Below are 21,667 nucleotides of genomic sequence, written 5' to 3'. Positions count from 1 at the left end.
CGAATTATTCTGCAGGTATTCTGGTGAGAAGAAAAGACTGGAATATTTTAGATACTCTGGCTTATTAATTTCCTTTTTTAAAAAATATTTATTTATTTTGGCTACACCGGGTCTTAGTTGCAGCATGTGGACTTCTTAGCTGCGGCATGCGGACTCTTAGTTGCGGCATGTGAACTCTTAGTTACAGCATGCACGCGGGATCTAGTTCCCCAACCAGGGATCGAACCCCTGTCACCTGCATTGGGAGCACGGAGTCTTACCCACTGGACCACCAGGGAAGTTCCTGCTTATTAATTTTCTGATAATTTTTATTAAGATAACTGAAACCAGACTGGCAGAGTCCTTCCTGATTTTGTAGTAAGCTATTATGGACCATTTGGGATGCGAGGGGATGAGCGTGGAAAAGACTGGAGGGCATAAAGAAATGTTCTGGCTGTTGCCATGACTGCCTGCTTGCATATTCTGATGCTGGCTAGCTCCCTACTACTGTTCTTTTTTTTTTTTTATATGTCAGCATTAAAAAGTAGCCAGGTTACATTGACCACACTTTCTCCACAATGTGTACTTCTCAACCTTCAGTCATATTTAAACGGCAAAATGAATAAAGTACAAATCCAGATAACCCCTTTTCCCCTAGACTATGGTTTTATTGAAGATGACTCCTCCCCACAGGTGAGAAGTTACAGGAAAGCCTGTCCTGTAAGGCACCTACCTCCGATGATGGCCGAGTTTCTGTTGACTCCATTTCTTATAGCTTGGCCTTGTCCTGGGTTATACGGAAAATCAGCACTGGCTGTAGAGGAAGAAATGAAAAGACATATATATCATTTATCCCAGATAATTTGATACCTAGTTTTTCATACAACCCTTCAACAGCCTGTTTTCCCAAATGAGATCTCCATTTCATCTAAACCCATTTTGCTGTTGTTTCCCAGAAGAATCACAGCCACTTCAGTGTCTGCTGTTTGCCTTTGTACCAGTCCCAGATGAACAGCGTACCTCTTTGGGAGGAGTATTAACCAATCTTAGAACTACCTGAGCTGGCTTGCTTTGGTTCCACTGACAGACAAGTTTATGTATTAGAATACTTTTTCTTAAGTTTGGCTGAAATCTGCTTCCAACCCACTTTTATCCCTTTCATAACTGGTCGCACTGGATATACTCGCCAATGAGCTTTTTACAGCTTACAGCATTAGTTTAAAAAGTAATCATTAAAAAATATTTTTTAAAATTGAAGTATAGCTGATGTACAATATTATATAAGTTATAGGTGTACAGTATAGTGAGTCACAATTCTTAAAGGTTATCCTCCATTACCTCTTGGCCCCCTACCCCTATCTTGCCCCTCTCCCCCTCCCTCTCCCCACTCGTAACCACTAGTTTGTTCTCTATATCTGTGAGTCTGCTTCTTTTTTGTTATAGTCATTATTAGTTTGTTGTATTTTTAGATTCCACATGTAAGTGATATCATGCAGTATTTGTCTTTCTCTGACCTATTTCACTTAGCATAATGCTCTCCAAGTCCACCCATGCTGTAAATGGCAAAATTTCATTCCTTTTTATGGCTGAGTAGTATTCCATTGTATATATAGGTACCACATCTTCTTAATCCATTCATCTGTTGGTGGACAGTTAGGTTGCTTCCGTATCTTGGCAATTGTAAATAATGCTGCCATAAATATTGGGGTGCATGTATCTTTTCAAATTAGTGTTTTTGTTTTAAAAATTAATCATTTCTTTAAATGAATATTTTACATGGCTCTAGTAAAACACTGTACACTTCAGGAATTTGTAAGAGGATAATATCTTATAAGTGTTGAGAAGAGTATTAACTGCCTAATAAATTTTCTATTTCTCTCCCTATTTCAACAAGCCTTTGCAGAATGCCTACCACATGTGAGGCGCTATTCTAAGTGCTGGGGATATACAGTAAACAATAAAAAAGATGAAAATTGTTATTAATGAGAACTTTCCATGCCTCATTGAAGAGTTTGGTTTATATAGTCAAAATACTAACCTGAAGCATGGATGTGGTTTTAGTTATGACCCTGTTTATAGTGAACTGCCTGAAATTATGGGGCAGCTTCCACGTTGTAACTCACACACTCATAGGACACAGTAAGATTTGGTTATCAATACACATAATTCCCTGATGTCAACCCCCCTTCAAAGACTGAGAGCTGTTTTCCAAGGATAAAGGCTTGCACCTTCACTGCGCCTCTGGGGCACAGTTTCTAGGTCTTTTGACATTGTATTTACCTTTCTCTGGACTCTATTTGGTCTACATCCTTCTAAAGAATCAAAAGCTTCGGAGCTTGTAAGTGGCCTAGTTGGGATTAACACCCAGGTAGGGTTAATTCCAAAGTCAATAATCTTCCCTGTCCTGCCTTTCAAGGGCTAGGAAGACACAGACAGGTAAGCTGGTGAGGAAATGCCAGCTTTCAGACGGTTTAGCTTACATAGGGCCTATGGGAGGAAGAGTCTTTTCTTTGGGGATCGGGGAGACAGACTTGTTTTGTTTGGACACATTGAATCTGAGGTGCCTCGAGGATGTATGGCGATAACTACTAGACATTCGGGTGAGTGGGTCATATCTCTCATCTCCTTTGGATAAACACAGAAATCTCCTGACCCTTAAACATCAATAATATAAATCTGCAAAATATATTTGGTAACAAAAAAATTACAGTGGCAATTTTGTCATTATTCTGTTTGGTATTCATGACACTACACAACTCTTTGCTCTTCTGCTTCAGATAACATGGATGGTGGGACACAGCGGAGTTCCCGCTCCAAAGAGAGCTTTGCGTCCTTGGCCACAAACTGCAGAGAAACACAGATGCCTAGAGACTGACATCCTCTCTCCGGTTCTCTTGAAGTTATTGATACAAACATTAGTGGAAGGTATGGATGTGACCTGAGATGACCCAAGGAGAATAATAAGAGCTAGAAAAGAACATTAAAAATACCCCAGGATTGCCTCTGTTATAAAATCTGAACTCCTTGACACGGGGAGGAAGGCTTCCCTTGAGACGAATTTCTCTCCTGCCTCTTTCCTCATGGAACCACTTTTCCACCTCAGCATTCTAGGCACACGGATTCCTGATGCTTGAGGGGGACGTGTCTTTGCTCACCCACATGGCACTCTCTGTCAGGACACCTGGTTCGCCCTTCTTCTCTTTGGGCTACTCTTCGTTGCGGTGCGCGGGCTTCTCGTTGCGGTGACTTCTCTCGTCGTGGAGCACAGGCTCTAGGTGTGCGGGCTTCAGTAGTTGTGGCACACGAGCTCAGTAGTTGTGGCTCATGGGCTCTAGAGCGGAGGCTCAGTAGTGTGGCACATGGGCTTAGCTGCTCTGCGGCATGTGGGATCTTCCCGGACCAGGGCTCGAACCCGTGTCCCCTGCACTGGCAGGCGGATCTTAACCACTGTGCCACCAGGGGAGTTCCAAAATAGACTTTAGATATTATGTCTCAGGACCAGATTTGTGTCGAATAGGCAAAGACTGTATTCAATACACTTTTCTTCTGGGACCCAAATGACACTGTGGACAAAGAATGTCACCTGTCAAAGGATGTTGCTGCCATCAAGCCATCAGCCACGCCCACCCCCACAGTGCACCCTGAGGAGATTCAGGATGGAGCAAACAGGATACTGGCCCTAGACAGTTAAGGTGCCTATCAAAGAAATGATCTCCGTGAGGCCAGACTCTGGAATTTTCCCATACATAAAAAATTGCTAACTTCATTAACTTGAGATGGCTGGTTTTTCTTTAATTAATAGTAATCCTTTGATGTACCAACTATTTGTTTTGGTTGTAAAAACTCCCATATACCCAGGCCCCACCCTAACCTCTTCGGAGCTGTCCCTCAGAGCTATTTGAGAGTCTGTCTCCCGGGCTTAAGTCCTCAGTATGTCCACTGCATAAAACATAATTCTCAACTTTTTGGTTGTGCATGTTTTTTCTCACTTGACACACTACATGATAACACTAAAGTGTGCTGCTATTCCAGCTCTGATTTAGTGTCTCCTGGAAGCGTGTTCCTGCTTGTTTCCCTTGCACACATCCTGTTTGTCTGGTCATCCCCTTTACACTGACAGACCATGTTTCCTTTGTCCCATCAGCCACAGATCAGCTCTCCTCCCCGCCTCCCGCCAGCAGGGACAGGCAGACACGTTGCTGCAGGAACTGATGGTGGGGGATCCTTCTCCCGTGGACATGCCTGTTAAACAGCTTGGCCGATGCTGCAGAGCCCCCAGAGAAGGCACGTGCATCCCAGGCCCCCAAACACACTCGGACAGTTCCACACACAGACAGCCTCCCTGCCCATCATCTCTGTCTTCAACCTGGGAAGCAAGCTGAGAGCTCAGCGCTGGTGCACCTGCCCTTTCCCTTCCTCCAACTTCAGGTCGGGAAAAAAAAGGGAAGAACACACACACTCTGTAACAGCCGGCCCAGGGGGAGCTGTTCCTCCTAATCATACAGATATAGTAAGATGGTCAGAAATTAGGACAGGGTGAGTAAAAATACACCTTCTTACCCCCAAAGAATAGAAACCATGACTGTTTTATTCCACTTCTAAAGGCCTTTGCCTGACCTTTGCTACATTCTAGGAAGACCTCATCAGGAAAGCAAAAGACAATCTAATCCTTGCCTCTTCTGTCCGTGTGCCAGGCGGGGCGAGGGGGCGGCCCTCCTCGGGCAGCTAGCTCTGAGCCTACCCCGTACCTGCCGCCAGGTGAGGGACACTGCACAACAAAGACCCCCAATTGTCACGTAGGTGATGGATGCGTGGTAAAGCTCTAAATTTTAGGACTACATGAAATTACTCATTACTTGGACTATACTTTCCTCACATATAAAACTCTCTGGGGCCCAGAAAAGCAAGTGTTTGCTCTGGTGGAATCAGCCTAGAAGCGTTTTCCTTCTACCATAGAGCACAAAAGGTAAATTGACATGAAATTCAAGTTTGGGGAGCAAGCTGTTTAGGAAATAATATTAATAGCACTTCCTACAAGTCAGGCACTGTTTTAAGCCCTTTTCATGGATTAGCTCATTTCATCCTCCTGTGAACCTTGTGAGGTTGGTATATTCATCCCATTTTGGAGGCTGAACACTTGGCTGAGGTCCCATGACCAAGAAGCAGTGGAGCCAGGAATTGGCTCCAGAAACCACTTGCAAGGCACTAAGCTGAAGTGCCTCTGATGAGGAAGAAGGGGTCTACACTGGCTTTATCAAGTCATCACCATCATTAAGGCGACCAACTGATTTAGCCCAGTTGTTTTCTCTGTGGTTGGTGGGCTGTCTGGGGAGGCCCACAGACGTCTAAAGGCTCCCGACTGCACTTGTCTGGCTTCAAAAGTGAGCATGTGAGGCATTTTACCTGACAAAGATAATTCCACATGACGATAGCATCAGCTGAGCAATGTGATAAACTAAGAACTCTGAACCAACATCGTAAGAAGAGAAACCCAATATTCCAGATACAATTCCCTATGGGCCCAAACGGCACAGAGAGAATGGTTATCCCCATTAGGGTAACACTTGTGAAATCATGAATAGTGCTAACTGTGCTTTAAAACATTACTGTCAGATTATAATTTTGACTGCCTTTACAGAATGTGAAAAATTGAGAGAGGAAGCTTCAAGGCAGGTACTTAAGTACAATAAGCTGATTTAAAAGATATTCATAAGAATGGAATATTAAAAAGAGATTTGAATTCTCTAGCCTTAAATTTCTTGCCTGTCTCATTGAGCATATAGGGAGGAAAAGCAGTAGTAAAGCATTAAAAAAAAATACAAGAGGCAGAGTCAAGATGGCAGTGTGGGAGGATGCGGAGTTAGCGTCTCCCCACAACTAGGGTTGTTGTGTATTCTGGAGATGGGAGGAACCCCATACAAGGAAATGGGAGGAACCCCAAAGTGAACCAGTAGGACGTAGGGGAACCGATGCGGGGGAGTTAAAGTGGAGGCCAGACAGGATCGGCGCCCCTGAGGCCGGGGAGATCAGGAGACGCAGGCGGGAGGGACTCTCCGGGAAGAGCGGGAGAGGAGAGGGCGATCGCTTATCCACTCAGGCTGGGGGGCCCGCTGAACTCCCAGGCCGGTCCCCTGCCCTCCAATCCCCCCTCCAGGTCACATGGGTACTTGCGGACATAGGAGGGAGGCCGGGGAGATCAGTAGAGGCAGGCGGGAGGGGCCCCCTGGGAGGAGTGGGAGAGGAGCAGAGGGCGATTGCCCCGCACACTCGGGCTGGGGAGACTGCTGAGCTCCCAGGCCGGTCCCTTGCCCTCTGAAACCAGGAGTGGGGGTCACACCTGGGCCCCTTCTGTTCCTTGGGCCTAAGCCCCACCCTCCACAGCCCCCAGGGCCTTTTCCAGCCCTGTGGGTCCTGAGCATTGGCCCCACCCACCACCCAAGCCTTGCCCTTGCTTAGGCCCCACTCTCGACAGCCAAGGCCTTCCTGTCCCCGCCTTTTTTTTCCCTCCTCCTCTTTTTCACTATTGTGATACTGTTGTACCTTCTGGTTGTTGATTCATCTATATTTTTATATTCTTCCTAACATACGTGTTAGTTTACTAGCATAATTTTGTTTTTTTGTTTTTTTTTTTTTTTTATTGCCACCCCAGGTGGCTTGTGGGATCTCGGTTCACGACACCAGGGTCAGGCTGAAGCTCCTGCAGTGGGAGCTCTGAGTCTGAACCACTGGAATAACAGAGAACCTCAGACCCCAGGGAATATTCATCGGAGTGAGGCCTCATGGAGTTCCTCATCTCAGCACCAAGACCCAGCTCTACCCAATAGCCTACAAACCCCAGTGTTGGAAGCCTCAGACCAAACAACCAGTAAGACAGGAACACAATCCCACTCATAAAAAAAATTTTTTTAAATGAGGCAGCAAAAAAATATGTCACAGATGAAGGAGTAAGATAAAAACCTATAAGACCAAATAAATGAAGAGGAAATAGGCAATCTACCTGAAAAAGAATTCAGAGTAATGATAGTAAAGATGATCCAGAATCTCAGAAATAGAATGGTGGCACGGAATGGGAAAATACAAGAAATGTTTAACAAAGATCTAGAAGAACCAAAGAACAAACAAACAGAGATGAACAACATAATAACTGAAATGAAAAATACACTAGGAGGAATCAATAACAGGATAACTGAGGCAGAAGAACAAATAAGTGAGCTGGAAGACAAAATGGTGGAAATAACCGCCAAGGAGCAGAATAAAGAAAAAAGAATGAAAAGAATTGAAGACAATCGCAGAGACCTCCGGGACAACACTAAACACACCAACATTCGAATTATAGGGGTCCCAGAAGAAGAAGAGAAAAAGAAAGGGTCTGAGAAAATATCTGAAGAGATTATAATTGAAAACTTCCCTACAATGGAAAAGGAAATAGCAAAGAGAGTCCCATACAGGATAAACCCTAGGAAAAACACACCAAGATACATATTAATCAAACTAACAAAAATTAAATTCAAAGAAAAAATATTAAAAGCAGCAAGAGGAAAACAAAGAGTAACATATAAAGGAATGCCCATAAGGTTATCAGCTGATTTTTCAGTGGAAAACTCTGCAGGCCAGAAGGGAGTGGCAGGATATACTTAAAGTGATGCAACCACGATTACTCTACCCAGCAAGGATCTCATTCAGATTTGATGGAGAAGTCAAAAGCTTTTCAGAGAAGCAAAAGCTAAGAGAATTCAGCACCACCAAACCAGCTTTACAACAAATGCTAAAGAAACTTCTCTAAGCAGGAAACACAACAGAAGAGAAAGACCCACAAAAACAAACCCAAAACAATTAAGAGAATGGTAATAGGAACATATATATCAATAATAACCTTGAATGTAAATGGATTAAATGCCCCAACCAAAAGACACAGACTGGTTGAATGGATACAAAAACAAGACCCATATGTATGCTGTCTACAAGAGACCCACTTCAGACCTAGGGACACATACAGACTGAAAGTGAAGGGATGGAAAAAGATATTCCATGCAAATGGAAATCAAAAGAAAGCTGGAGTAGCAATTCTCATATCAGATAAAATAGACTTCAAAATAAAGACTGTTACAAGAGATAAGGAGGGACACTATATAATGATCAAAGGATCAATCCAAGAAGATATAACAATTATAAATGTTTATGCACCCAACACAGGAGCACCTCAATACATAAGGCAAATACTAACAACCATGAAAGAAGAAATAGACAGTAACACAATAATAGTAGGGGAGTTTAATACCCCACTTACACCAAGGGACAGATCATCCAAACAGAAAATAAATAAGGAAACACAAGCTTTAAATGACACAATAGATCAGATAGGTCTAATTGATATTTATAGAGCATTCCACCCAAAAGTGGCAGAATACACTTTCTTCTCAAGTGCACATGGAACATTCTCCAGGACAGATCACATCTTGGGTCACAAATCAAGCCTCAGAAAATTTAAATCGTATTAAGCATCTCTTCTGACCACAACGCTATGAGACTGGAAATCAATTACAGGAAAAAAAACTGTAAAAAACACAAATACATGGAGGCTAGACAGTGTGCTACTAAATAACCAAGAGATCACTGAAGAAACCAAAGAAGAAATAAAAAAATACATAGAAACAAATGACAATGAAATCATGATGACCTAAAACCTATGGGACGCAGCAAAAGCAGTTCTAAGAGGGAAGTTTATAGCAATACAATCTCACCTCAAAAAACAAGGAAAATCTCATATAAACAATCTAACCCTACACTTAAAATAACTGGAGAAAGAAGAACAAAGAAAACCCAAAGTCAGTAGAAGGAAAGAAATCATAAAGATCAGAGCAGAAATAAATGAAATAGAAACAAAGAAAGCAATATCAAAGATCAATAAAACTAAAAGCTGGTTCTTTGAGAAGATAAACAAAATTGATAAACCCTTAGCCAGACCCATCAAGAAAAAAAGGGAGAGGATGCAAATCAATAAAATTAGAAATGAAAAAGGAGAAATCAGAACTGACACTGCAGAAATACAAAGGATTATAACAGACTACTACAAACAACTATATGCCAATAAAGTGGACAACCACAAAGAAATGGACAAATTCTTGGAAAGGTACAATTTTCCAAGACTGAACCAGGAAGAATTAGAAAATATAAAGACTTATCACAAGTAATGAAATTGAAACCATAATTAAAAATCTTCCAACAAAGAAAAGTTCAGGATCAGATGGCTTCATAGGTGAGTTCTATCAAACATTTAGAGAAGAGCTAACACCGATCCTTCTCAAACTCTTCCAAAAAATTGCAGAGGGAGAACACTCCCAAATTCATTTTATGAGGCCACCATCACCCTGATACCAAAACCAGAAAAAGATATCACAAAAAAAGAAAATTATAGACCAATATCACTGATGAACATAGATGCAAAAAGCCTGAACAAAATACTAGCAAACAGAATCTAACAGCACATTAAAAGGATCATACACCAAGATCAAGTGGGATTTATCCCAGGGCTGCAAGGACTCTTCAATATAGGCAAATCAATCAATGTGATACACCACATTAACAAATTAGGAATAAAAACCATATGGTCATCTCAGTAGATGCAGAAAAAGCTTTTGACAAAATTCAACACCCATTTATGATAAAAACTCTCCAGAAAGTAGGCATGGGGGAACCTACCTCAACATAATAAAGGTCATATATGACAAACCCACAGCAAGCATCATACTCAATGGTGAAAAACTGAAAGCATTTCCACTAAGATCAGGAAAAAGACAAGGATGTCCATTCTCACCACTCTTATTCAACATAGTTTTGGAAGTCCTAGCCACAGCAATCAGAGAAGAAAAAGAAATAAAAGGAATACAAATTGGAAAAGAAGAAGTAAAGCTGTCACTGTTTGCTGATGACATGGTAATATACATAGAAAATCCTAAAGATGCCACCAGAAAACTACTAGAACTAATCAATGAATTTGGTAAGGTTACAGGATACAAAACTAATGCACAGAAAGCTCTGGTATTCCTATACACCAACAATGAAAAATCAGAAAGAGAAATTAAGGAAACACTCCCATTTACCACTGCAACAAAAAGAATAATATACCTAGGAATAAACCTGCCTAAGGAGGTGAAAGACTTGTACTCAGAAAACTATGAAACACTGATGAAAGAAATAAAAGATGACATAAACAGATGGAGAAATGTACCACATTCTTGGATTGGAAGAATCAATACTGTGAAGATGACTATACCACCCAAAGCAATCTACAGATTCATTGCAATCCCTATCAAACTACCAATGGCATTCTTCACAGAATTAGAACAAAAAATTTTACAATTCGTATGGAAACACAAAAGACCCCAAATAGCCAAAGCTATCTTGAGAAAGAAAAACAGAGTTGGAGGAATCAGGTTCCCCAACTTCAAACTATACCACAAAGCTACAGTAATTAAGACAGTATGGTACTGGCATAAAAACAGAAATATAGATCAATGGTGAAAGACAGAATGCCCAGAGATAAACCCATGCACATATGGGCACCTAATTTATGATAAAGGAGGCAAGAACATACAACGGAGAAAAGACAGCCTCTTCAATAAGTGTTGCTGGGAAAACTGGACAGCTACATGTAAAAGAATGAAATTAGAACACTACCTAACACCATATACAAAAATAAACTCAAAATGGATTAAGGACTTAAATGTAAGACGAGATACTATAAAACTCCTAGAGGAAAACACAGGAAAAACACCCTTTGACATAAACCACAGCAAGATCTTTTTTGACCCACCTCCTAGAGTTACAGAAATAAAAACAAAGATAAACAAATGGGATTTAATTAAACTTAAAAGCTTTTTGCACAGCAAAGGAAACCATAAACAAGACAAAAAGACAACCCTCAGAACGGGAGAAAATATTTGCAAATGAAACAACAGACAAAGGATTAATCTCCAAAATACACAAACACCTCATGGAGCTCAATATCAAAAAAACAAACACTCCAGTTAAAAAATGGGTGGAAGACCTAAATAGACATTTCACCAAGGAAGACATACAGATGGCCAAGAGGCACTTGAAAATATGCTCAACATCATTAATTATTAGAGAAATGCAAATCAGAAATACAATGAGGTGTCACCTCATGCCAGTCAGAATGGCCTTTATCAAAAAATCTAGAAAGAATAAATGCTGGAAAGGGTGTGGCGAAAAGGGAACCCTCTTGCACTGTTGGTGGGAATGTAAATTGATACAACCACTATGGAAAACTATGGAGGTTCCTTAAAAAACTAAAAATAAGAGCTACCATCTGACCCAGCAATCCCACTACTGGGCATATACCCTGAGAAAACCGTAATTCAAAAAGGGACATGTACCATAACGTTCACTGCAGCACTATTTACAATAGCCAGGATGTGGAACCAACCTAAATGTCCATCGACAGATGGATGGATAAAGAAGATGTGGAACATACATACAATGGAATATTACTCAGCCATAGAAAGAAACGAAGTTGAGTCATTTGTAGTGAGGTGGATGGACCTAGAGTCTGTCATACAGAGTGAAGTAAGTCAGAAAGAGAAAAACAAATACCATATGCTAATGCATATATATGGTATCTAAAAAAAAAAAGAAAAAAAAGGTACTGATGAACCTAGTTTCAGGGCAGGAATAAAGAGATAGACATAGAAAATGGACTGGAGGACATGGGTTGGGAAGGCAAAGCTGGGGCAAAGTGAGAGCAGCGTCGACATACATACACTACCAAATGCAAAACAGTTGGCTGGTGGGAAGCAGCAGCGTAGCACAGGGAGATTGGCTTGGTGCTTTGCGATGACCTAGAGGGGTGGGATAGGGAGGATGGGAAGGAGGCTCAAGAGGGAGGGGATATGGGGACGTGTATGCGTATGGCTGATTGGCTTTGTTGTGCAACAGAAGCTAACAGAGTATTGTGCAGTTATGATAGTTCAATAAAGATCTATAAAAAAAAAAAGCTAAACATACCATTATCATATGATCCAGCAATTCCACTCCTAGGTATACATCTAAAGGAACTGAGAGCAAGTGCTCATCAGCACTTGTGTGCTGATGTGTGTAGCAGCATTATCCATATTGGCCAAAAAGTAGAAACAACCCAAATATTCGTCCATGGACAAATAAAATGTGGTACATACATTGGAATATTTTCCAACCATAAAAAGGAATGAAGTACTGATGCATGTTACAACATGGATGAACATTATGGTAAGTGAAATAAACCAGATACAAAAGGACAAACGTTGTATGATTCCATTTCATGAGTTACCTAGAGTAGACAAATTCATAGAGACAGAAAGTAGATGAGAGCTTACGAGGGACTGGGGAGAGAGGAACGGGGAGTTATTGCCTATGGTGAGACCTTCTATTTGGGATGATGAAGAGGTTTTGGAAATAGATAGTGGTAATGGTTACACAGTATTTTGAGTGTGACTAATGCCACTGAATTAAACACTTAAAAATGTTTAAAATGGCAAATGTATGTTATATATATTTTATTACAATTTTTAAAAGGTTAATAATGTAATATACCAAAAGCCATTGAATTGTACACTTTAAATGGGTAAATTGTATAATATGTGAATTATATCACAATAATTGGACTCCACATGCAAAGGAATGAAGTTGGACCCCAATTTCACACCATATATACAAAAGTTAACTCAAAATGGATCAAAGACCTAAATTTCAGAACTAAAATTATAAAACTCTTAGAAGAAAACAGAGGCATAAATCTTCATGATCTTGGATTAGGTAATAATTTCTTAAATATGACACCAAAAGCACAAACAATGAAAGAAAAAATAAATTGGACATCATTGAAATTTAAAACTTTTGTGTTTCAAAGGACACCATAAAAAAAGCAAAAAGACAACCCATAGTTTAAAAAAAATTGACAAATTATATATCTGATAAGGTATATATCTTATCTGGGGATAAGGGAAATAACTTATATCTAGAATATATAAAGATCACTTACAACTCAATAATAAAAAGACATGCCCAATTTTTTAAGTGGGCAAAGGATTTGAATTGACATTTATCCAAATAAGATATAGAAGTGGCTGATAAACATATGAAAAGTCATTCAGTATTACTACCCTTCAGGAAAATGCAAATCAAAACCACAGTGAGATACTTCATACCCACTTAGGATGGTTATAATCAAAAAGACAGACAATAAGTGGGAGGTACAAACTATTGGGTGTAAGATAGGCTACAAGGATGTATTGTACAATATGAGGAATATAGCCAATAGTTTGTAATAACTGTAAATGGAGTGTAACCTTTAAAGTTGTATAAAAATAAAAGATAAAAATAATTTTAAAAATACAGAACATAAACGAGGTAATTGTGATTCTTATTTACTAAATTTCAAAATACGTAAAATTGTAGACTTTAGGCTCAGAAACCAGTAGCATGTAAAACACACATTTAAATGCATATAAAAATAAACCGAGATTGTCTAGCAGAAAACTCCCCCAAAATGAAAGGCACTAAATGCTTCAGGTTGTCATATACCAGGGACCAAAAAATCAGATGGTAGCTGACATCTAGAGAAAATATTGCCATGGAAACCACTTGGGCTTCAGCATCTAATGGGATAATTTGAGATACTTCAACAAAACTGTTGCTATTAATTATAATTTAATTTAAATTGCAACATTCTTTTTGTAGTGGAGTCTGCGCTCCGTGTTGTAAATACGTCTTTGCTCTTCCCAGTTTCTTTGCTTCCTTTCACTTTATTCACTCTCTTCAAATCTGAGCTCTATGGCAGAAAACAATTGTTTTCAAACTGTTTTAGCCATTCACTATTGACTGATACTTTGGAAACTCCTATGAAAACAAACTGTTGTCAAGTAAGATGCTGAAGATCTCAGGGGATGCTCCTGTATTTTCAGAGAGGGCATTGCTGATCGCATTTTCAGGAGGGGGAGATTTCTCAGGGCCGGCAGGATTTTAGCCAGGCAAACCCTATGCGGCAGGACCTTGGTGGGCCTCAGTTTTGTGTTTCTACTACACCCTTCACTTCAGTTTCTACAGAAAGGTGACCAGCCAGAATTTCAGAGCCCCAACAGTGAAGAGAGTATGAATTTCGGGCTTCGACGTGGGAAGGTAATCAAGCCTTACGTTTCCAGCTTCTTAAAAGAGCGGCCAAGTGGCAGCTGCTTGCTCCAGTGTCGGAGATCCAGTGACCAAAAGAGGCTAATTAGGTGAAAAGAAACAGAATAAAGGAGCTTGCCGTCCTCTACTATAGATCTTGACTGCTTAAATAATGCCAACTTTAAATGAAGGTACTGAAAGAGCAATCGATTTTTACTAAATTCCCTCCTTCCATCGGTTTTTTTAGCCAACTTCTAAACTGTCTCAGTTGCCTTTCGGGAAGGAGATCCACTGATACTCCCAAATGAGGCTGCCATTGCATTCTTTTGTCTGATTAACTGTGGGAGGTATTTGGATTAGAATACCTAGGTGCTGGCCCTCACACAGGGCTCCGGAGGTCAGGGATGAAGCACCTCAGCCTTGAGGAACTAGGAGAAGGGGGTTCACTGGCCTCGAGTGGGTTGTGTAGGCTTTGTCTTCCTCTGTATACCTCATTCTGATGTGCCTTTAGGAGAAAATAAACTGATTCCTGAGTGCTTTGGTTCGGAGCTTTCCAACTTGAAGGCTCCCACAAACCACCTGGAATCTGATTAAAATGCAGATTCTGAGTGCCTTGGGCTGCGAGTCTGCATTTCCGATGGGCTGCGGGGGAGTCTGAGTACACACCTCCCTTTGAGCGGCAGAGGTTTAATTGCGACTCCGGGTGATTCACATCTCCTGCTGTTCCTGTGCCTGGGTGTCTTCATTTAACGTGATGCCTGAGAAGGAGCTGAAATAATTCCTTCTGAGACCTTGTCTTTTTTTGGGGGATGGTGGTGTGCTGACTCATTGTGTGCTTTTAAATGATCCGCATGACAGAATGCCCCGTGGCTTCATTTCCTGTAGCCCTATTTCTTTTTAGTCTTGTGAAAGCTCCTAATGGAACCCTGCTTTCATTTCTGAGGACAATCCTTTAGTATTCTGAACGTAGAGGGGGAGAGTCTATTACTGCTCAATATTGAGCAGTCTAAGAAAAAACAGCCGAGGAATTTAATAAACAGTTATCTTAGACATGTCCTTGGAGACCTTTCCTGATTTGAAATAGGTGATTCTCTAAAGCATGCGCATCAGGGAGGAAGAAAGTAATCAGCTTTCGGCAGGAAAGAGCTCTTAGCAGGGGGCACCCTTTTGTCTTGTCACTAACCTTAAAGCAGGCACCCATGTTCCACTCATCTCTGGCCCTAGCACACCTTTCAAATCTTTTGCTCACACAATACCTTGCCTAATCTGTTGGTTCTTTCTGTGGATCAAAGAAGTGAAGAAAAAGTAATTAACAGATGACCAGATCTCTTCGGGAATCTCATGGACAAACTGTGTGAACAAGGCAGCATCTAAGGAGATGATGTATCACGAGGAGTGGACAAGCCTGCACACAGTGGCGGATGGGGACGACTCTGACCTCCCCCATCTCAGTGATGCACTGAGATGACTTCCTTCTTTCCTTTAAACTTTCATGGCCGAGCAGAATCTTCGGAGGTGGTTTTTGGGGGACACTGAGTCCACCATCTCCCCAGGCTGCGGCCTTCTGATTAAAAGCAATTTTCCTTTCTACCAACATTTGTCTCTCTCGAGTACTGATTTTTCGAGTGGCGAGTGGTGGGCCCCAATTCGGTAACATTGTGATGTCGGCATGTAGGTTCTTGATGGTACGGATGCATTCCCAGGCATATATGAGAGAAAACAGACGTTTTTTTAAAATACTGGGTTGTTGGTTTCTCTGGAGTTTATTGATTTGTTTTTGGAAAGAATTCTTGTCTCCTTGCTGCTGGTTCTTGCATGGGTGGGCTGTGCGGTGGCAGAATGCAGTCCGCTGGGTGGAAAGCCTGAGACCACACAGGAATGTGGTGTGTCCAGGGTCCCATAGCACCAGGGCGACTGATTCTCACTTGGTGAAATGCTGGGTCACAGTTATGATGGTTACCAAGCCAGGTGAACACACCTGCTAATACAATTTGTGGGTTCCTTATCAGCAGGGCAGTCTTAGCCAGAATTGTCTGCTGATTCATGGAAATGGCCTCAGTTTCTAAGGAGGGGGTAGTTGAGAAACTAACAATAGTAAGAAAGAAGAAGAAAGCAACCCAATCACAGTGAGTAAGCCAAAATATGTCTTTTAAAGACATTCCCTGATATATTCCACCTTTTCTTCTAGACTGTGGTCAAGACTTGGCACCATTCAGAAGACCAACACGTCTTCAGGAGACCCTGGAGCCACTGCCTTCAAATTTCTGCTGAGAAACGCATCCACCAGGCACCATGCAGGTCCCAGCAGAGGCTTTGGACTTGCAGAATTGGTGGTTTGGGAGTTCAGTGAAAGTAACTTTTTTTTTTTTAATCACCTAAAATCTAGTCAGAAGATGAGTTTCATCATTTCTGAGAATATAAAAACACGTTTAATCATTTGAGGAATCAGGCAAAGACGAAGGGTCTTCTTTTACTCCCCCTTTGTGGAAATTTCTAGTAAATTCAAAGGCCATAATTTGACTGTGGATGGCTCGTTTGGAAATGCCTAGACATTACTGATTTTGTTATCATCCTATGTCTTTCAAGGTAGTAGAATGAATAATAATATGCATCAAAAACATCTAATCTTCGGCTCCAACCTCTGTATCTCAACTTGCAGACAATGTTGCCTTCAGTGGAAGATGACGATCATACTCCAGCTCTCTGTGGACCAGCTCCATCAATATCCACGGGGCTTTGGCTTTGCAGGATGTCTGTGTTGTAACTGCTATTTCATCTAAATGTAAAACTGACCCTTTCTGTTCCTAAGTGTTCGGAAACCAGTATAGAGAAGAGGGCAGTTTCTGAGAACACAGCGGTATATGACCCAGATCACAGCCAGCCGACGGGATGCTGCCTCCTCTGGGGTCTATTAGAGGGGAGAACAAGCAAAACTAAAGGGCTTTAAACACTAAAGCTCTACATATTTTAAGTCTTTTATCAATGTCCCGCTGGGCTCTTGCTTTGGAAATACTTTTTCCGGCTGCATTAGCACAAGTGAAAGTTTAAAATTTCAGCCCCAAGACAATGTCTTTTCTTCCAAGCTTGATCTCAGAAAATAGAATACACAACCCCCATGCTAGGTATCTTCATTGTTTTTTGAACTGTTCTTTCCTTGAACTAACCTCAGATCTCAAAAGGCAGCTGTATTTTCTGGCCGGCAGGTGGAATGGCCATCAAAGAGCATCTTGTGAAACAAATGATCCTTGTTCATGACAGCTTCCTGATGTTCCCCCACAAAGAGATGCCTCCTTGGTGCTGGCTCACGTCAGTATCAAGATAACGTGAGAGTCTTCCAGTACCAGCCACGTTGCTCTGTCATAGCTCTTCTCATTCATGTCAGCCAAGTGTGAAATAATATTGAATTGTCTCTAGCAGGCTTGGGGATGATTTATTCCAAATCAAAAAAGGGACAGTGGAAATAAAAAGGAAGGTATATTTAGTATCAGGGGTTTACCTACAGACATGCAAATTACTGACGATTTCAGGCTTCTGCATTATACTGAAGGGATGATAGAAGATAGGAAGACAGTTCAGAGTAAAGAACTGGAATCTTTTTATATTTAGATTCAAATGTTTCATTGAGAGAAAGGAAAAGTGGGAAAAGCACTGAATCAGAGGTGAGTATACCCGAATTTTAGGCCTGAGGATGTTATTTTCTGTATACTTCTGAGCAAAGTGCTATAAATACTGGGACCCACTGGTTCACAGTTCTGACAGCACATCAAGACTCTCTCCGGATGGGGAATGGGGAGGAGGTGTCAGCGTGGCCAAAAAGCCCCGCAGGGGACGCTAATGCATAGTCGCTGCTTCGGCCACTCATTAGATGTTTACTGTGGGAATAAGTACATTTCCTCTCCGAGGTGTACTTTTTTTAATCTTTAAAATGTGGTTAATAATGTCCATTCAGACCACGTAGAGCTACTGTCAGGATAAAACAAAACCATGCACTGAAAGCATTTCAGCAATTGAAGCTATTTACAAATTTATCATTTGTCTTTATCCTTTCCCATTTCCTAAAAGTTAAAATTCCCAAGTAAATTCTTGAAAACCACTTTTGGCCTTTTCTCGTGGGGAAATTTCACAATTAATCTCATTCTCTATGTTTAAAATAACTACACCCCACATTCATATGGATTTTTATGTACAGTTTACGTTTCAACATAAAATTGATTTTACTTTTTAAAAAAATTTTTAAAGCCTTTCAGGATTGTTCCCAGGCAGGAGCGCAACAGCAGAATCAAGGATCCACCTGGTCTTTAGACATTTCTGAACAGTCTGTGCAGAGCACAGAGAACTGAGCAAAGATCTTCTCAAATGAGTAAAACAGCTGGCGTTGGGTCAAAGACTTCGTCTAGCATAAGGTTTCTGCAACTTCAGAAACCACAGGCAGGACGCAGGCCCCGAACCGCCGGCAAAGGCAGGATCGGCACTTCCAGGTGGTGACTGGCAGGGTTCCCCGGGGAGGATTCACACGCAGGGATTTCCGTGAGAGTCTTCTGGATGACAAGTCAGAAAAGGAAGTGGCACCAGATTAATTTGGAACACTGTGTTCCCTTGAATGGCCCAAGTGATATACAAGGATGTTCAAAAATGCAGTGTAGTAGGAAAAGTTAGCACGGGGCCCTGCCTTGACAGAGGCGATGACAGACACAGACATCAGTGGACAACCCTGAGCTCAGATTGACTTCATTTTCATGGGCTTCTCATAACATTGTCCTGCATAAGAGTGAGACAGAAATGAACGCTGTGACTTGCTGCAGCCGGTGGTTCTGCCATCAACGGAGAAGTTGCTATAGCAACGTGCACGCCTGTGTCACCTGCCCTTCCCAGCCCCACATGATGGAGGTGACAGCTGAGAGTCCCGGCAGGCGTGGGAACAGGGAGAGAGGTATCTCTAGGGATGGTCCCAGGCGGGGGCGGGGGGGGGGCGGTGTCAGAGGGTGGACGGCTTAGACAGGGGGCTGGACAGAACCCCAACCTCCTTGGGCTTCAAAATCTATTGTATGGGACAAAGGGAAAGACAGACAGAAAGAGAGGGGGAGGAACTGGGATTAAAGAGAAGCCCAGATGAAGGAGGAATCAAGGACCTGGGAAGTTACCCCAAAGCTGGGTGTTTGTGCTCCTTTGGATTTTCCCACGATGGCGTTGAACAGTCCTGGTTAGGAAAGAACAGAAGCCTGAGTGGAGGCAGCCCCAGACACAGTCAGGCACGTGGGGCAGTGTGCAGGGGGTGTCCGGTGCTGAAAGGGGATCGAACCCCACTGCCCTTCACTTTAGCCTCTTAGGTGATGTTTCGCCCCATCATTTCCTCACCTGCTCTACCGCTGTGGGAACACACGCCTGCCAAACCTGTTCTTACAGTGATGTCTGAAGGCTCTGGCATTTAACGTGGCCTCTAAAGACTGTTCAGGTCCCTTAGATGAGAGTCTAGTTAAAAATATTCATGCCAAGACACTGCATCTGGCATGTGTGGTCCGGGAGGTGGGGTCAGAAGTGGCAAGAGACTTAGGCTTAGAGCTTAGATTTGTTAACTCTGGTTCATGTTTCTCTGAAAGAGGATGTTACACACATGCCAATAATGACAATAAGGAAATATTCAAATGACACAGTTAAAGAGAAGCAAAAATAAATTTAAAGAAGTCAGGATAAAAGCAAGTGGTAAAAGAAAACAGAAAAATGATAGAACTAATAAATAAATCCAGAGCTGGTCCTTTGCAAAAAAAAGTTGTCAGATAATCTAAGAAGAATGGGGGGAAAATCTACACCTACATTATAAGAATATATGAATAAACATTTTCTAAGGAGAGAACAGGAATCATTATAAAAACTTACTTAGCTCAACTCTATGGAAATGAAGTCTAAAACTTAGATTACACGCGTTAATTTCTAGAAAAATGTGAAGAACAGACATTATAGTAGACGACAAAGAGAATCTAATTAGACAGATTCTCATAAAAGAAATTGAGAGAGTTGTCGAAGAGCTCTGCTCACACACACAAGAAAAGAGTAGACTCCAGTGGTTTTGCAGGTGAAGTTTACCCAACTTACAAGGTACAGGTGGGTAAGGCTCCAAGGCTGTTTATATCCTTGCCGTACACAGTGTGGCCTGTGAGCCAGCAGTGTCAGCATCACCTGGGAGCTTGTTAGAGACGCAGAGTCTCAAATCCCACCTCTGACCTCCTGAATCTGCATTCATTCATCTCGCCAGGTGATTCTGAGCACATTCAAGTTTGGATGGCACTTGAGTTACTCTACTAGAGAGTGATGGAGAAGTCGCCCATGGTGTGACTGGGTATCCCAAGACTGAAATCAAGGTGTCAGCAGGGCTGAGTGCCTGTGGGGAAGTCCTGGGGGAAAATGTGCTTCCAAGGTCATTCCTGATGCTGGCAAAATTTGGCCTTTGAGGTTGTAGGACTGAGGTCCCAGGTTCCTTCCTGGTCTGTCTAGACTGCTGTCCTAGGGGCTTCCCACATTCCTTGCTGGGTGGCCCCTTCTACTTTCTTTTTATGAAGCTGGCCTAAGTATAAAATCCAAATCTGCACTCCCCTCCAAAGTAAAAGGATGCTACAAACCCATCTTACCCAAGAATTACTGATGTTAAAAACACAACTAAAAAAAGTTTTAGTAAAATGACTTCAGTTATACCTCAAGAGAATGCCTCACCATGACTCAATGTGGTTAATGCTAGGAATGAAAGCATGGCTCAGTATTTGGAAATCTATTGCTATGATTCACCGCATTAATCTATCACAGAAGAAAAAGCACATGGTTATCTCCAGTAGATGTTGAAGTGGCATTAGATACTATTTAACATCTAACCCTGATAAGACCCTTATGAAAACAGGAATCCTCTAGGTAACATATGCATATAAAAATCCCAAAAAAGAGAGAGAGAATAAAAGGGAAATTAGCTTTATGAGAAATCAAATGCTATTACAAAAGCTCAGTCATGACCACAGCTTGCTACCATCTCAGGAAGAGTCAGATGAGTGCAATGGATCAGGGAGTCTAGAAGTAGACATAAATATAAAGGTCAATTTTGAATGGGATAAATGTAGGGTAAAGGATGGGTCCTCAACCAATAGTGCTGGAACTACTGGCTGGCCAGGGGGGAAAAATAAAGTTGGGTTTCTACCTTACTCTTACTACCCATGTAAATTTCAAGGGCAGTAAATATGTGTATCTTACAAATAAAACATAAAATTATTAGAAAAAATGTATAATCATTAAAAAAAAATTTTCTGAATGGAGGAGGCATGACACAAAACCCAAAAGCCATGAAAGACTTTATATTTCATCATGTAACATTTAGAAATTTTTACATGGGGAAAAAACCCCATAAATTAAAAAAAAAAGAGCTCAAACTGAGAAAACGTTCAAACATAGAGTAAAATGTCAATTTACTTAATATATAAAAATTCTATGAGTCAATTAGTAAATGACCAACAGACCAATGGGAAACAATGTAAATATACAAATAATTCTT

The 21,667-nt window shown here is 41.4% G+C and overlaps 1 protein-coding gene across 1 annotated transcript in view; it reads right to left on the bottom strand.

Annotated features, from left to right (window-relative positions):
* Positions 1–21,667, bottom strand: part of CNTNAP2 (contactin associated protein 2) — a 2,003,631-nt gene that overhangs the window by 9,638 nt on the left and 1,972,326 nt on the right. The window contains exon 24 of the mRNA XM_024742848.1: positions 713–793. Coding sequence (XP_024598616.1) covers positions 713–793 — 81 coding nt within the window. The remainder of the gene's footprint in view (positions 1–712; positions 794–21,667) is intronic.

This window comes from Neophocaena asiaeorientalis, unplaced genomic scaffold (genome assembly GCF_003031525.2).
Source record: "Neophocaena asiaeorientalis asiaeorientalis breed wild unplaced genomic scaffold, Neophocaena_asiaeorientalis_V1.1 scaffold798, whole genome shotgun sequence".
NCBI lineage: Eukaryota > Metazoa > Chordata > Mammalia > Artiodactyla > Phocoenidae > Neophocaena > Neophocaena asiaeorientalis.
Note: the sequence above shows the minus strand (reverse complement) of the source record. Positions and strands in the feature narration are given on the sequence as shown.